Raw genomic sequence first — 18,295 nt, 5'->3', positions numbered from 1 at the left:
GTATGGGGCTTGTGAGTTGGAGGGACCAGGGCCGAGGCTCCACCACCTGGCTTGACAATAGTATCTGTATCCGTAGGAGACAAACAGAGTTGTATACATTGACAGAGCCGTCGGCTCTCTGCTTTACTATTCAGCTTGTGTATCTGAGTCTCAGTATAGCAGATGCAATGACTTCACTAGGTTATGCCTGCTACACAGAGGCTCAGCCCACACTGCACAGAATGCAGACGTGCATCAGAGGAACAGGATGAGGTGAGTAATTTTTCTTTTAACAGTATGTGCTTGCGGGGTCATGATACTGTGTGGAGGGCTCTGGGTGCCATCATACTTGCTACGAGGGGCTGTTGGGCCATAATACTGTGTTGGGAGAGCTATGGGGGTCCTTAGTCATAATACTATGTGGGGGCCATTATACTCTGTGATGGGGGCTGCAGAGGTCATCTTACCGTGCTGGGGCACTGTGAGAGAAATCATACTCTGCTGAGTGCGCCATGGGATCATCATGCTATGTGTTTTGGGGTATTATAGGGAAATTCACTGTGTGAGTATTATACAGTGTGTTGGGAGCATTCTTGGGGGGGTATCATACTGTATTTGAGCCAATAAAGGGATATTTTAGTTGGTGAGCGCTGCCCCCTTCATTGAACACATCTGGAATCTCCGCACCCTATACATGCAATGCTGTGCAAATTAATTGGGACAAAGCATTTTGTTAAGTTAAATCGTAAGTTGGTTACCAGTCTGTGATTGAAACCAGTTTTAACTGCTTTGAACAGGTGTGAGTATACAACCTTGAGTAACAAAGTGTGGTTTGACTGGTTGTAGTCAGAAAATAACAGGTAGCTGCCCCCTCAGCTTCAGTTGAGAGCTTGTTTCTGTGAGGAGTGGTTTAGTGTACTTTTTCTCTCGCATGCGAGTCGTTTTGACTTCATTGGAGATGTCAGAAGTTGTTTCTTTACTGGCTCTTTTGCCCTCCGAGAGAAAAAGTACACTAAACCACTCCTCACAGAAACAAGCTCTCAACTGAAGCTGAGGGGGCAGCTAGCTGTTATTTTCTGACTAAAGCCAGTCAAGCCACATTTTGTTACTCAAGGTTTTACACACACCTGTTCCAAGCAGTTAAAACTGGTTTGAATCACTGACTGGTAACCAACTTACGATTTTACTTAAAAAAATGCTTTGTCCCAATTAATTTGCACAGCAATGTAGGACTATGTTATTTACCTTGCAGTGATGGAGTGTCGCCGCAAGGTAAACAGACATTCTGCGGTCTAAAAAGATGCGCCGCATGTCCGGAAACGCAGGGCAATGGGATTGCATAAAATCACCTCCACTATGCTGTAACATCTGGACGTTGCGGATTGAACGCCGGGGCTGTACGCAGCATTCAATCCAGAGCTAATCCGGATGTAATCCGGCCAGTGGATATATACCCTAAAGGGTTTCAATAGGTCTAAGGCTAGTTTCACACTTGCGCCTTTTTGCGCAGCGTATCGACCGCACATGAAACACATGAAAAAAAGCGTGCAAGTTCTTGTAAACGCTGCGTTTTTCTGTAGCATTATTGTGCGCATTACGACAAAAAATCGCAGCGTTTTTATGCGTTTGTAAGCGTTTTTACATGCGTTTGCGTTTTTTATGCGCAATGGTAGTCTAGGTGTCACATTTCACAGGAGAAAAATCCTTGAAAAATTCTTGCAACAGACTCCACCAATGGGACATCAGTGGGCGAGTGTTATGGGAATTCTTTATATAGACCCTGTTTACAGCTGAATTCTTCACATTTGCTTGCATTTTCCTTTGTGAAACATGGATCTTCGCTGGAAGAGTTTTTACTTTGACTTGGATCTGGATATCAGGATGGCTCAGGCTTATGCAGTTGCTTGCCATCAACAAAGAGAGAGAGAGAGGCAGCGAAGACGGCAGCGGCGGCGTATGTGGATACCATACATCCCACTCCGGGAGAGCCGTGGAGCGTACCACACCCTTTACAGTGAGCTACAGGCAAACCCGGAGAAATTTACTGACTATACCCGGATGTCCTAAGAAAGCTTTAACGATTTGCTTGGTTGTGTCCAAGAAGCCATCCGGAGACAGGACACGCAGCTCCGTCGTGCGATTACTCCTGAGGAACGGCTCCTGGTTACATTACGGTATTTAGTATTGCAAAACCAATCCCTGCATAATTTTCTTTGTTGTGACATGTACTATTCCAAATCTGGCAGAATTATAGTTCTGCCATGTAGTTAACAAATGGCTGCGGTATTTTTTTATGGCATGTAGTGAACAAAAGGCTGCAGATGTATTTTTATGAATTTTTTTTTTTTTTTTATTTTTTTATTTTTGGTGTTTTAAAAATCCATATACATAAATAATATATTTTTTTTTCCCTTCATTTCCCAGATTCCTGGCTACTGGAGAGACCCTCTTTCCACTCCACTTTCAGTACCGTATTGGAATATCCACATTGTCTGGAATTGTAGCGGACACCTGCCGGGCTTTGTGGAACGTTCTCTGTCCAGAATTCATGCCCCTGCCCACCGCAGAAAAGTGGTTGGAAATCGCCGAAAACTTCTGGACAGTCTGCAATTTCCCCAACTGTTTGGGAGCGGTTGATGGGAAACACATCCGGATTATCAAGCCAAAAAGAACTGGATCTGAGTACTACAACTATAAAAAGTACTTTTCTACTGCACTCATGGCCATTGTGGATGCAGACTGTATGTTTATTGCAGTGGACATTGGTGCATTTGGCCGTGGGAATGACTCCCAGGCCTTTAAGAACTCGGACATGGGCCGGAGATTGTATGGCAACCAGTTCAATTTCCCCATGCCACGGCCTCTTCCCAACACTGAAGGTCCCCCACAGCCCTTTGTAATGGTTGGGGATGAGGCATTCCAGATGTGCCAAAACCTGCTCAAGCCCTACTCCAGCCGGGACTTGGACCACACCAAAAGAATTTTTAATTACAGGCTGACCGGGGCCAGAAGAACTGTTCAGTGTGCCTTTGGTATCCTTGTATCCAGATGGCGCATTCTCGGCACAGCAATTAATCTGAAACTGGAAACAGTGGATGAGTTGGTGAAGGCCTGTGTGGTTCTACATAATTTTGTCATGGCTAGAGAGCACCCGAACTTAGATCTTGATGATGTTGCTCCTAACCCATTGCCTGAATTTACTCAGCACCCTCTCAGGTCATCGGTCATCGGTTGAAGTTGGCCAAATGAGGGACCGATTTGCGGCCTACTTCAACTCAGATGTAGGACGGGTGGAATGGCAAGAGCAAATGGTGTAAAAAAAATTTCTTGTTGGTATGTTAATAAAAACACTGTTTTGATACCTGTACTGAGTGCATTATTTTCCATATTTTTGGAAAGCAGAATTGCACATTTATTTTTTCCAAAAAAAAAAATTTTTTTTTTATTATGAATGACGTTTGGGGGAAGATTGGGATACTTTGGGGGTGTGGAGAGACGAGGAACGGCTGGAAGTTGAGGAAGGGGCAACGAAAGTACTGGGGGAAGGGAGCTCAGGGATGGACATGGAGGCAGGTTGAGACACATTAGGAGGAGAGGGTGGATGGACAAAGTTTTTTTTTTTTTCTTTGGCACAGGAGTATCCTGCGTGGATCGACTTCCACCGTGTGACCGCCTTACATTGCTCGACCACCTGGAGCTGGTGGACCGTGGCGTTGACCTGTAAAAGATGGAATGTGGGTCACCCCTCTGATGCTCTGTGGTGGCGGTGCTCCTAGAAGGAGACAAAGTTGTGTCGGTGCTCCTAGAAGTGGCGGCAGTGGAGGTGCTCCAAGAAGGAGACAAACTCGTGTCGGTGGTCAAAGAAGTGGCGGAGGCGGTGATCCTAGGAGACAAAGTCGTGTCGGTGCTCCTAGAAGGAGGATACGTGTCGGTGCTCCGAGCAGGAGAAGTGTTGGCGGGACTCCTAGGAGGAGAATTGGTGGCGGTGCTCCTTTGATGAGGAGTGGTGGCGGTGCTCCTTTGATGAGGAGTGGTGGCGGTGCTCCTATGATGAGGAGTGGTTGCGGTGCTCCTTGAATGCTGTTGAGTGGTGGTGTCGGTGCTCCTAGACAGAGAAATAGTGGTGGTGCTCTGAACAGGAGAATAGGTGTCGGTGGCCCAAGCAGGTTCTGTGGTGGTGGTGCTCCAAGCAGGTGGTGCGGTGGCGGTGGTGGTGCTCCAGACAGGAGCAGCGCTTGCCATAGTGGTGGTGGCGGTGGAGTGTCCAGCAGCACTCGGACTTGGGATGGTGTCCGGCTTGGCTTGGAATGCAGGTGGCCGTGCAGTGGTATGCAGTAGAAGTCGGTAGTGAGGAGTAGCGAGTCAGTGGAGGCACTGTTGGAAATGACACCACTGACTGCTGCACATACCGATTCTGCTGCATAGCCTGCAAGTAAGCAGTGTTGCAGGCCACTTGTAACACACTCAGCTGTTGCTCAGGACTAAGGTGTTCCGCCATGCCCTGTTCAATTTTACTGAAAAAATGGTGCGCTGGTCTGTTGAGGTCGGCCTCCAGAAGGTCAAGGCACTGGTTGACAGAGTGGAAGTGGTGTTCCATGTGGTTAAAACCGCGTTCCATCAGGGAAAAACCGCTTTCCACTGGCTGACCGCCTTGAGGCTGGCATGAAAGGCCTCGCTCAAGTACATGAACTTGGGCATGACAGGCCTGTCCAAGGCCCTCTGCCGCTGGCGGGTAGTGTCCGCATAACCAGTGGCAGAGACCTGTGACAGGGGAACACCTGATTGACCAGCTTCCTGGTCACCAGCTGTCTGTGTTCCTGACCTGCAAGATGCTTCCTGGCTGTCGGATAGCTGGGACGGGTCCAAGGTCGTCCGATGAAGGACCGCTCCAGGGACAGGTTGCAGAGTGCTGCTCCAGGTGCTGTGGAAAGAAAGGAAATACATTACTATCATGCATTTACAAGAAGCATCAGCTGTGGAATAGAAAAGGACAGGTTAAAAAAAAAAATAATAATACTTACGCTCTGCTGGCAAGGACCGGTCTCAGGAACGCCAACTTGCGATAATAACGATATTTTCTTCTGGTCCTTGCCGCTGAACCACTGCGAACCTCTCCCTCAGCACGAACATCAGTGTTGAAGCGGTCCTTCATCAAGCGCCGACTTGTGCGGACTTTGTTCACTGTTGGAAAAACAAAGAAAGCGTTATGCAATGCACTGATGCCAACATCATTATCAGCACACAAACCAATCAACACTCCTCCCAAACAATGTTGCTTGTTTAGGGGGGAGGTTTAAACAAGTGTCTAGACATTGTTTACTCAAATCGCGTGTGCGCAAAAAGCGCTGATGTGCGCACATCCAAGCGCACGCCAGCGACCCCATAAACTGTAATGCTATTTTTTTGCGCATACCGTGCGCACACGTGCGCGCTCGCTTTTTTAACGATGTTGGGCGGAACAAAAAATGCAACATGTAGCGTATGGCGCGCATGAACGCACACCTAGAAAATGCACAGCGCAGGCAAATGCTGATGAGCGCGTGCAGTCTCTAAACACTGCGTCCGCCATGTTAGAGATAGGGGAACATTGCGCATGCGCCCAATAGCGCATGATAAAACGCTAGTGTGAAACCAGCCTAAAACTACTTTTGTAAGTGTCACAATACATGTCCCTCTCTCTGTTTTGAAAAGTTGGGCAGTATGCCCTTCTGGGACTGCGCTAATACCCTGCCCATTCCGCTGAATTTTTTTTTACAACAGGAAGGGGGGCCCAATTTGGACTTGTGTTATGGGGCCCCCATGATTTCTATGTATACCCCTGAGCACCACACCTGATTACAGGTTTTGTGTAGTATTGCACCTCAATTACAATGACTCCAGTGGGTATGTCACGGTTAAAGTATGTAAGGTGCGTTGCTGTTTTTTTAAGAAAGCAGCCATGTTTGACTAATCCTAGACACTTTAAGGCTATGTGCACACGCTGCGGATTAACCTGCGGGTTTTTCCGTGCGGAACCGCAGGTAAAACCGCAGGTAAAGTGACCTGCGGTTTGGCCTGCGGTTTTGCCCTGCGGTTTCACACCTCTACTATGTTAGAAAAAACCGCAGCGTGAGCACAGCGGTTTTTAAAACCCATAGGGTTACATGGTACCGTACCATGTCTGCGGAACTGCTGCAGTTCCGCAGGGCCAAAACCGCAGCGGAACCGCAGCAAAAACCGCAGCGTGTGCACATAGCCTAAGAACTTTCTGTCAGCCCTCTTGATGTGTCTGTATCAGTAAATAATAACATTATGTATATAAAGTAACAATTTTTGTGGTTCTTTCTTAGCCCTGCATCCTTGATCCTTGAAATATGTGAGAAAAATTGTCATTACCCTTGCCTTATTCCAACCTTTGTTGTTGCAGAAAACAACATACCTCTATATAAATTAATGGGCCGGTGTTATAGGTCTTCTTCCTGAGGTTACTTTCAGAGAAAAACTTTAAAGATCAGTGGAGGTTTTGACATTCGGGCCCCTACCAATCAGGAAGCCATGGCATATCCTATTACTTGTAATGCTGGTGAATCCCCTTTAGGAAGCAGATAATGCATATGGCCAATAGTAATGTTTGCTGTACTTTTTATAGACGTTTCTGCAGAACATTGAAACTACTGTTGCTTATAGGCAGATTGCATGGATTAGATGTACAAACAAAAGGACGCAGCCAATAAATAATAAATCGCCCTTGCATCTAGCAAACCCAAGACAAGTATAATGAGCCTTTAAGTATCAATCAATGACTCACAAATGTATCACAGATACACGTGTCTGTCATTTTAATAAGGAAGTGTAGTGCAGCTGTAGCACCGTACGCAGTGATGAGGCAGTGACCCACAAAGTTCAAACATAAAATTCTCTTTAGGCTGTGTGCCCACAATGCGATTTTTAAGCGATTTTCGACGTGAAAACGCTGCGAAAACATTTTAAAAACTCGTACAGAACGTCCCCCATGCATTCCTATGGCATTCCGCACATGCTGTGCTAATGCTGCGCTTTTTTCCGCGGCGGAATCGCATTGCGGAAAAAAACGCAGCATGCTCATTCTTTTTGAGGAATCGCAAAGAATTGCTGCGATTTCGCACCCATAGGAATGCATGAGAATCGCTTACTTCCCGCATGTGGCTATGCCCACCATGCGCAAAGTTAAGCGTCTCATGTGCGGATGGTACCCACGGTGTGGAGGAGAGGAGACTGTCCTCCAGGCCCTGGGTACCATACCCCTGTAAAAAAAAGAATAAAAAATAAAAAATTGGGGGTATATTTACCTTCCGACGTCCCGCGCTGCCTTCCTGGGCCTCAGCGTTCCCAGTAATGCCTTGCGGCAAGGTCCTGTGATGACGTAGTCTCGCGTGACTCTAGCGGTCTTGTGAGATCACTACAGCAACGCGAGACCAACGTCATCACAGGTCTCGCAAGGCATCGCTGGGAACGGGAGCATCGCTGAGACTGCGTGGGACGTCGGAAGGTAAATATACCTCGATTTTTTTATCATTTTTAACACTCTATCTTTTACTACTGATGCCACATAGGCGGCCTCAATAGTAAAAAGCTGGTCACACTTGTCAAACACTATGTTTGACGAGTGTGACCAACCTGTCAATCACTTTCCAAACGATGCTTCAAATCGCTTGGAAAGTGCTTGAATTTCGCACGTGAAAATCGCAACATAATTGCTGTAAAATTGCGTGGAAAAAACGGGCGTTTTCTGGGAAGGAGTCCGGTTTTGAGTGTCCGGTTTAAAACGCTACATGGGCACATAGCCTTAATGTGTTATCTTTACACAGAAAAGTTCCAATCCACACAATTGCATATAACTTCAGTGCATATTATAAGTGTTCAATTCACACCAGTTCATAGCACTACATAGTACACGGCTTTGTATCACAGTCCCTAAACATGCCGGACTTCACATAGTCCAGTTTCCATGGGCGACTGCACGCCATGCCAATGTCTCTCACTTACGGCCTCCTTTAGTCTCTTTACTCACGTACACAGCCGTACACAGCCGTACACAGTACATGATATCCTTCAGATCGCAGCCGGGCACCATATCCATCTATTTGCAGTCGTTACTCACGCCAGTCTTTTTTCCGACACAGGACTGTCTGCCTACGGTTCACCTCCGGGCACAAGACATCCACATCCGATACCAGTCACCATGGATGGCAGTGGAGCGCCCGCCATGGCCATGGGGATATTCAGTACCGGGCCGGTTCTTAAGGGGATATGTCACAGCAGCAGTAACCCGGTTCGTGGCCCTGGCAGTCCAATGAAAATGATAATAATTAAAGGGGAATATAGTTTATATGATTGAATTTGTGACGCCACCTGTGGTACTCGGCAAGTAAGATGTTAACTGACGCTGCAGATTCAGTCCGCTGGGGTAGTTGTTGATGCAGCAGAGTTGATACAACTCTCAACAAGCAGAGATATTCCCCAGGGCAGTTATGTTGTTGGGAATGATGGAGGTTGTAGTGCAGGGCAAGTGACGCAGTAATAAATTGAAGGACACAGCAGTGTGCAGTCTTCACAGGTTTTATTCACAGTTCAGATGTTACAATCTCCAGCCGGGGTGCTGTGTCCTTAGGGTCCGTGGTCCAGTCAGCTCCCAGGTAAATTGGGGTACACCGTATCAGAACCCCTTTCCAGATGTTCCTTTCCTGGCTGTCTCACTACACTGGCTACCACCTCTACTGCCCAGCGTCTTCACACACAGTGTCCCAAGCCAGCAGACTCAGATCTTGTCGGGCCACGATGGTCAGACCCCTGGATCCTATATGTCTGCCTTTTCTGCGAATGAGGGTAGATGTGGCTGTAGCACTTGCAATGCCTACCGTCTCTGGATTGCTAGCTGAGACCTTAGTTTCTCCACTAGCTGGGGCCGCTCCCCTCACCGCGACCTGGCCCCTCCACCTGACTACGGTCAGCATGGATACGGGCCCCCCTGATGGATTGCTCACTATCCGTGCCCCTAGGACCTCTTCTTCCTCTACTTCTGGAGTTTCTCCCTCTCTCTGTCTCTTCTGTCTGAAGACAAGCGGCACAATATCCAGATGCAACTCCTTCTTCACCAACTGTCTGTCTCCTACCTCTCCCTCCAACAGACCTCTGACTCTCAGACCACAGCTTACCAAACTTCTAACTTTCTCCATCCACACCCTCTACACAGCTCTCCCCGTCGACTGAGAGATCTGATGTTGGATGCAAGTGTGTTGGTTCTGGGTGATGTCCCCTCCTTACCTGAGAGCGGAATACCACACCTCTGGATGAGGTGCAGTACCTCTGTGGCGACTGAACCCCCTGGGGCGCCACAGTAGCACCACTGTGTACGCTGTGGGTTGCCAGGCCTGACACACCTGAGACTCCTCAGACTCACTCAGACCTCACTAAGACCTCACTAACCCTTTCCTGCAGGGCTTTTATCACAGAAACCTGTGGCTTTCAGCCACATGGAAAATCTGTGTCCAGAATGGAACAGACTGCACAAACTACAATCCTGCAGTCTGCTTCACACACACATCCAGAGCCGGTTTTCCGTACCTCTACCTTGGACACTAACATGTCCAAGGCTAGCACTTAATTTATCTTTTAATCTGCATTGCAGCCACCGTTATGCCCGTGACTGCCATGCACACCTATGACCTTCATACACCTCCGTGCATATCCTGGGGAGACTACACAAGGACCCCTACCTGTGACATCGGTCACTGCTTCACCATTGCAATCACAGATACGCTTGTGACTGCAATGCATTCCCATAGCCTCAATACGCCTCCGTGCGTATCCTGGGGAGAACATACAGTGCCCCCTAGCTGTAACAGGGGTCACTGCCTCACAGAAGCTATTTTTTTTTATACATTTCTGATTCATTGCTTGATACCTCTGGAACATGATGTTTGTAATTGCAGGGACTAAACCATAGTGCTAATATTATAAATATATGTAGAGCACGTTAAGTATTGCTAGAAGACAGGTAATCATCATGTTGCAAGATGAATTAAAACTTGTTTTTTTTCCTGAGTCTGTGAGATTTTTCAGGATGACTATTATGCTGGATACCCTGATTATTGGTGACCATGAGAAAACATAAAGCCTCACTTGGGTAGAATGAAATAGATACTGTTGTTTTTGACACTGATGATTGAGACTCAACAGACTAAGATTCTACAGCTCAGATTGATATTCGTGCCTACAAGCATGTTACATTATCTGTTGCGTCTGCTCTATCATGTGCAAGAAATGTGACATTTGCTTTTCTACTTTTGATGCCATTTGGTGTGATGGATAATGTCAGCTGGGATAAATTGAATCAGATTGTTTTGACATATCACTGAACTACGTGAAAAGAAGATTATTTACATTCCTGGGTTGTCAAGTATTGCAAGATTTGATTTGCAATATATATACTCAGTGTATATATGTATGTGTATATATACAATCATGGCCGAAAGTATTGGCACCCTTGAAATTGTTCCAGAAAGTGAAGTGTTTCTTCCAGAATATTACTGCAATTACACATTTTGTTATACAGATATTTATTTCCTTTGTGTGTATTGGAACAACACAAAAAATCAGAGAAAAAAAGGCAAATTGTACATCATACACAAAACCCCAAAAATTAGCTTGACAAAATTGTTGGCACCCTCAACTTAATATTTGTTTGCACACCCTTTGGAATAAATAACTGCAATCAGTCACTTCCTATAACCATCAACAAGCTACTGGAATTTTGGAACACTCTACTCAGGTCTCTCATATTTGAAGGCTCCTTCTCCCAACAGCAATTTTAAGATCTCTCCACAGTTGTTCAATGGGATTTAGATCCAGACTCCTTGCTGGCCAGAACACTCTAGCATTTTGTTTCCATCCATTTTTGGGTGCTTCTTCAAGTATGTTTGGTGTCATTGTCCTGCTGGAAGACCCTTGACCTAGGACAGCCCCAGCACTTCCTATTCTTTTAATTGAAGTGGACTTATTGTAAATAGCCGCCGGATGCAGCGCATGCTCAGATTAAGATCTCAGGATCTCCATCTGTGCATACACTGCGTTCGACTATTTTCCCTAAGTCCACCTCAGTGAAAAGCATAGGAAGTGCAGGCACTCCCAACATTTTCTGAAAGCCCAGCGCCCGCTGCACCATTTTTTGAGCTTTGCACCGCCGAACACCACCTCCTCCCTGCGCTGTGCCCGCAGCATTTCCCCACTCTTGCTGCCGCCTCCAGCTTTCTGCATCAGAGACCCAGCCTCCTGGGGCCACGCTCCATCGCAGTCATCCACCTAGTAAGCTACATTTGGTTTATAAGACACACCCTCAGTTTTCCCAAAAAATTTTGGGAAAAAAAGTTCATCTTATGTGAAAAATACAGTATTTAAAATATTTGTGCAATGCTGTGCAAAACTTTTGGGCAGATGTGGGAAAAAGTAAGAATGCCTCTAAAAATAGAAAAGTTTTGATAATTTGTTTTGATCAATTAATACAATTTTAAGTTAGTAAATGAACAAAAGAGAAATGAAATGAATATTTAGTGTGAGATTGAGTTTTGATTTGGATACGTACACACTAATATATATGTATATGTGTGTGTGTGTGTATATATATATATATATATATATATATATATATATATATATATATACACATTTGTATATAAACATATATATAATTCAAATTCAAATAAGCTTTATTGGCAGGACTAAATACACATTAGTTTTGCCAAAGCAAGTGTACAAAAGGGAACAGGGATAGGGACTGTAGGAAAGGTGGATGGGGGCAGATCCAGGATGGGGCTATAGAAGTCCATGGCATAGGGAAGGTGGATGGGGGGATGGGGCAGATCCAGGGTGGGGCCATAGACGTCCATGGCATATCATAGTTCTCCTTCTCGTAGTCTATGACATTCGCTCACATATTGCGCTGCTATCTCCACTGCTCTCTCTTCTTCACCCAGCAGGATTATATGTTTTCTCTTTCTCCTTCATGGTGATGAAATCCGGGAAGAGATGTGAGAGTCTCCTGAAGTCAGTGTCCCTCACTGCTGAGTATTTGGAGCAGTGTAGCAGGAAGTGGGTTTTGTCCTCCAGGGCCTCCTGGTCACAGTGTTGGCAGTCTTTCCTCCCTGGGCTTGTAGCTCTGCCTGTGTCGGCCGGATTCGATGGCCAGACTGTGGACACTGAGTCTATATCGGCTCAGGATCTTGCGGTCTCTGGGGTCTGGGAGTTTTTCCGGATATGGGGCCAGTCTGTAGTCTCTCTGTAGACTCCGGAACATGGTCAGTTTCTGTGAGCTGATGATGTCGTTCTTCCAGTCACTGACATACCTCTCGTGGCCTTCGTCTACCATCTTCCTGATTGTGGCTTTTGTCAGGTTGTTGTGATTGGTGTTCTGGTGAGGTTGGGTTTGGGTGGGCTGTTCCTAGGGTTCTGGTTTTTCTGTTTCACCTACATGTGTCAGGGCTTTATGGTGATGGGAGCTTGGATTGCTCCTACCTAGGTGAGCCCAGAATTACAGTGCCCTCTTTAGAACCGTTAGGTGTAGAGGGAATCTGCCCTGCTCGGCCCAGCAAGCATTGTTGGAGGTGCTCCGATGGACTTGGAGAAGGTGCTTGCAGAATTCCAGGTGGAATATTTCTGTTGGGCTGGAATCCTACCTTGACCAGTCTGGGTAGGTGTGAAGACCCCAGACTTCGCTGCCATACAGGAGGATTGGGGCGATGATAGTCGAATATTTTTAACCAGACCCTCACTGGTGGCTTCAGATGGTAGAGTTTCCATCGGATGGCATAGAAGGTTTTGCAGGCCTTGTCTTTCAGGGTCTCTATGGCTTGTTTGAAGCTCCCTGACCGGTGAATCTGTAGGCCCAGGTAGGTATATTTGTCTGTTCCAGTAAGGGCGCAGTTGTTGAGGACAAATGAAGGGTGCTGGTCTGATTTTCTCTTTCTCTTCTGGAACACCATGATGTTGGTTTTCTTTAGGTTGACCGGTAGTGCCCAGGTGGAGCTGAATTTCTCTAGGATTTTCAGGTTGTCTTGGAGCCTTTCTCGGTTGGTGACAGAAGCAGCAGGTCATCTGCATACAGCAGGAATTTCACCTGCACATCGTGGAGGGTGAGACCTGGTGCTGTGGAAGATTTCAGAGCGGTAGCCAGCTCGTTGATGTAAATGTTGAAGAGCGTTGGGCTTAGGCTGCAGCCTTGTCTGACTCCACGGCTGTGCTGGAAATAGGCCGTTCTTCTGCCGCTCACACTCACACTGCAGAGGTTCTTGGTGTAGGAGTTTTTGATAGCATCGTAGATCTTTCCTCCTATTCCACTCTCCAGCAGTTTCAGGAATAAGCCTGGGTGCCACACCAAATCAAAGGTCTTTTTAAAGTCCACGAAACAGGCGTATATCTTCCCGTTCTTTGTATTGTGTATATATATATTTACTCCCAGCACTCTATTAAAGGGTTGTCCAGGACGTATGTATTCATGATCTATTTTGGATGTCAATGTGAGCTGTTTGCAGGTCCGGCAGTGCTTGAATCTAAATAGTGTAGAGTTGTGTGTGTTGGCCATGCTCGTATACTGCTGTTAAGCTCCATTTCATGTCATTTCAATGGCAGCTGAGTTGCAGCACTTGTGAACGTCCACTAAACTGTATACAGAGTTCTAATTCTAATTCTGTTCTACTTCTGAACACTGGGGAAACCTGACAAGTGCATGAACTACAAACAGGTGAAATCAATATGTAAGTCTTGGACAACCTCTTTCATTTTGTGACCAAGTGCCGAGCCTAAGGAGCCAGTACATGAGCCAGACATACATCGAATAACAAAACACGAAGTAAAGCATGGCTCACCCAATCACTGCATTAGGCACAACAAAGTATATCACTTTTTCTTAAGTGTTCTTTTAATGGAGTTGTTTGAAGAAGAAAATTTGCAGATTGATGAATCGTGACAGTGTGTGATGCGCACGCTGTCAGAATTCAACAGTACTAGTGCTATTGAGCAGTCACATGACCACACTTGTGTGTTTTGCATACTGCCGCTCATGTGCTGACTAGTCTCACGTGGCTTCACTCCATTCTCTTCTATTCAGGACATGATCACAGTATGCAAATTGTATACGTTCACTTATGTGACCACCCACTCATCGGGGGAATCCTGACAGTGAGCAGATCGCACACTGTCAAAATTAGGCTGTCTGCAGTTATACAGAGGGGGCTTGACAGTCAGAGTGGCCAGACAACTCCTTTTATGTAATAGAATATAATGTTGGGGCTATCACAGCAGTAATGTCGCCCATTCGCTCTCCAGCAGGCGAATATTTTGGAGAAGGACTACAGTCATGACCTATTATATGTTTGACCATTTCTAATTCCTTTTTATTATGTTTGTCAGACTCATGATGAATTTACCATTACGCATGTAATTGTACCAAAGCAGTCTGCAGGACCAGACTATTGTGACATGGAGAATGTGGAGGAATTGTTTAATGTGCAAGATCAACACAATCTTCTTACCTTGGGCTGGATCCATGTAAGTAGAAAATATTGGGAATTATTTCCACTGGTTGAGGCAGCGTCTTCCCAGCTGTGTGATCCTTTGAGAAACATTGATTATAAAAAAATAATACTTGTATATATTATTATTACTCCTTTAGTCTATTGCTGGGTTAAACCCAGTTATTGGCTGCAGTGGTTATATTCTGTAGGTGTGACATCACCACTGCAGCCCTGTCAAGAAAGACTTCTTGGGGGCAGCCAATATTGATTTTGTTATTTTACACCAGACTCAGCCTTTTCTGAAGTTTTCTTATAACAGTGGACACCCACTTTACTGGTGGACAGATGATTTCCCTTTTGTCTTCAAAAATAGGTTTTGCTACAGTCAATGTGTGTAATCATTAATGCACACAATACCATGAATTATAAAGAATATCAAAATGTAACTTGGAATTCTGTGTCCTATTGACAAGCCTTGTGCTTTTACATGGCAACAAAACACTTTAGTAGCTTCTAATAGTCTTACATTTTGCAGTACTGGGATACACTGTGTATATATATATATTTTTTAGAGAAATTAAATGTTCCAGCTCCTTAAAATGAATTTTCATCCTTTATTAAATCCATATTAAAAACAGAAGAAGTGGTAATGTGCTCTCCAAAAGGTAGCCGAACACGGGGAAAGAGCGACGCGTTTCGATCAGTAACGATCTTTGTTTGGCTACCTTTTGGAGAGCACATTACCACTTGTTCTGTTTTTAATATGGATTTAATAAAGGATGAAAATTCATTTTAAGGAGCTGGAACATTTCCTTTTACTACATATGCCTGACGTCTGATCAATACGGAGTTCCGTGCACCTGTTGTGGTTGTCGTTGAGCTGGTTTTACCTTCTTTTGTTTTGTGCTCTTATATTTTTTTAGACTTTCCTTCGACATTAATTTTTAAACAAGCGTTCCAGAAAATGTTTAGTACCCGGAAAAAAGTGTCTATTTGAGTAGTTTTGCTTTTTATCTTGCATTTTTTAACAAAATACCATATTTTTCGCTTTATAAGATGCACCTGGTTATAAGACACACCCCCAAATTTGGTGAAGAAAAAGAGAAAAAATGTTTTTTTTATGTTAAATGGAGGTGTGTCTTATAATGCCAGTGTCCGTCTTTCAAATCATATACTGTATAAGTACCTCATCCTGATATCTATATAACTCCCATCCTGGCACATAGCCACCCTCCATCCCATCCTGGATATGGCCCCCCGGTCACTATATGCCCACCTGCTGGCACTCACATGGCCCCCCTCTCTCTATATGCCCCCTGCTGGCACACACATGTCCCCACCTCTCTCTATATGCCTCCCTGCTGGTACACACACGGCCCCCGCATCCTTATATTCCCCCTGCTGGCATTTACTCGGCCCCCCGTCCCTATATTCCCCCCTGCTGGCACACATTGTCCCCCCGTCCCTATATTCCCCCCTGCTGGCACATATTGTCCCCCCTGTTATGATTGAGTCACCGTAGGAGGCAAAAATAGAAATGCTAGCTAAGTCCAGAAAACCAGAGAAGTTGGCAGCTATCGGATTGCAGACCCCTGAACCTATCAACACAACTAACAGTAGCCGTGGGGGGCTCCTACGATGCCCTAGGCCCCTCAATCACAGCCGGAGGACTACATAGCCTAAAGACAGAAAGGGAAATCTAAACTGCCCCAGAGCAGACCCCAAAGTAAAAGGCAGCCCCCCACATATAATGACGGTGAAGCAAAAAGAAAGAACAAAACACAGACAGAAAGATAGACTGAGCAAAGATGGGGCCCACGCTAGCTTAGATAGGAAAGGACAGGAAGGCTGCTGTCTGCAATCCGTGAAAACCCCTATGAAAATAAGAGCCAACAAACTGACAGTAAAAAAGGCCCTGAAGACGCTAGGCTTCAAAAAGGCTATGTCAGTACTCAGGAATATTCTGAAGACAGAGCAACAGGAAAAAGGAGATTCAGCTCACCCCAGCAGGGAATGGCAGAATCCAGAAAAGCAAGGAAAACAAAACACTAATGCAAAAAGGCCAGGCAGAAATCTTAGCTTTAGATGAGCAGGAATCAGACTGGTTTCCTAGAAGTCCACAGAGAAATCACCCGCAGGCCAGAAGGGCGTCGGCAGCCTTATATCCAGTCATTAACTCCACTCAGCCAGTCATCATCATCAGCCCCAGGTGTTTGACAATCAGGCTCACTACCTTTCTTCACCAGAAGAGGGAGTTCCTCGGGCCTCAGTAGTGAAGGGGAAAATGAACTCACAACACCCCCCCCGTCCCTATATTCCCCCCTGCTGGCACACATTGTCCCCCCCCTATATTCCCTGTTATGAATGAGTCACCGTAGGAGGCAAAAACAGAAATACTAGCTAAGTCCAGAAAACCAGAGAAGTTGGCAGCTATCGGATTGCAGACCCCTGAACCTATCAACAACAACTAGCAGTAGCCGTGGGGGGTTCCTACGGTGCCCTAGACCCCTCGATCACAGCCGGAGAACTAAATAGCCTAAAGACAGAAAGGGAAATCTAAACTGCCCCAGAGCAGACCCCAAAGCAATAGGCAGCCCCCAACATATAATGACGGTGAAGCAAGATGAAAAAACACACACAGATAGAAAGATAGGCTGAGCAAATGATGGGGCCCAAGCTAACTAAATAGGAAAGGATAGAAAAGCTGCTGTCTGCAATCCGCCAAAACCCTATCAAAACAAGAGCCAACAGACTGATAGGGAGAAAAGCCCTGAAGACGCTAGGCTTCAAAAAGACTATATCAGTACTCAGGTATTTTCTGAAGACAGAGCAAAAAGGAATTCAGCTCACCCCAGCAGGGAATGGCAGAAATCCAGAAAAACAAGGCAAAACAAAACCAAAACACAAATGCAAAAAGCAGAGCAGAAAACTTAGCTTTTGAGGAGCAGGAATCAGACTGGTCTCCTAGAATCCCTCAGAGAGATCACCAGCAAGGCAGAAGGGCGTCGGCTGCCTTATATCCAGTCAGCAAATCTAGTCACCCAGTCATCATCATCCTGCTCAGGTGCTTGGTAATCAGCCTCACTACCTTCCTTCACCAGAAGAGGGAGTTCATCAGACCTCAATGGTGAAGGGGAAAATGAACTCACAACAATTCCCCCTGCTGTCACACATTGTCCCCCCGTCCATATATTCCCCCCCTGCTGGCACACATTGTCCCCCCCATCCATATATTCCCCCCTGCTGGCACACATTGTCCCCCCTGTCCATATATTCCCCCTGCTGGCACACATTGTCCCCCCGTCCCTATATTCCCCCCTACTGTCACACTTGGCCCCCGTCCCTATATTTCCCCCCTGCTGGCAAGCACATGATAAAATAATAAACAGTTAACTCACCTTCTGGTAATTGTTCCTGCTCCCAGCTCCCCCCGTGGCTTTCCTGTGTCTGCTGACATCCTCCTCCTGTGAGGGCACACAGCTGCTGCTCATTCAGGCAGCTCATTGTAGCTACAGAACCTTCCATGATGTAACCAATGGGACCTGCGGTCACGTGACTCGCAGTGCACACTGGGAGTCACGTGACCGCAGGTCCTATTGGTCACATCATGGAAGGTCCTGAAGCAATGAGCTGCCTGAATGAGCAGCTGCTGCCGCGCGCCCTGCAGGAAGAGGATGTCAGCAGACACAGGAAAGCTACGGGGGGAGCTGGGAGCAGGAGCCATCATCTGAAGGTGACTATAGGGGCGAGTGCTGGCACATGGCAATATGCGCTGCTCCCCTGTCTACCAA

The 18,295-nt window shown here is 46.1% G+C and overlaps 1 protein-coding gene across 3 annotated transcripts in view; it reads left to right on the top strand.

Annotated features, from left to right (window-relative positions):
* Positions 1-18,295, top strand: part of LOC141051301 (AMSH-like protease) — a 153,381-nt gene that overhangs the window by 115,132 nt on the left and 19,954 nt on the right. For all 3 annotated transcript variants that reach the window (XM_073548193.1, XM_073548192.1, XM_073548194.1), the window contains exon 8: positions 14,401-14,538. In XM_073548193.1, coding sequence (XP_073404294.1) covers positions 14,401-14,538 — 138 coding nt within the window. The remainder of the gene's footprint in view (positions 1-14,400; positions 14,539-18,295) is intronic.

Source organism: Dendrobates tinctorius, unplaced genomic scaffold (assembly GCF_039654945.1).
Source record: "Dendrobates tinctorius isolate UK_male_01 unplaced genomic scaffold, ASM3965494v1 ptg000156l, whole genome shotgun sequence".
Taxonomy (NCBI): domain Eukaryota; kingdom Metazoa; phylum Chordata; class Amphibia; order Anura; family Dendrobatidae; genus Dendrobates; species Dendrobates tinctorius.
This window is presented reverse-complemented; position numbering and strand designations above follow the sequence as displayed.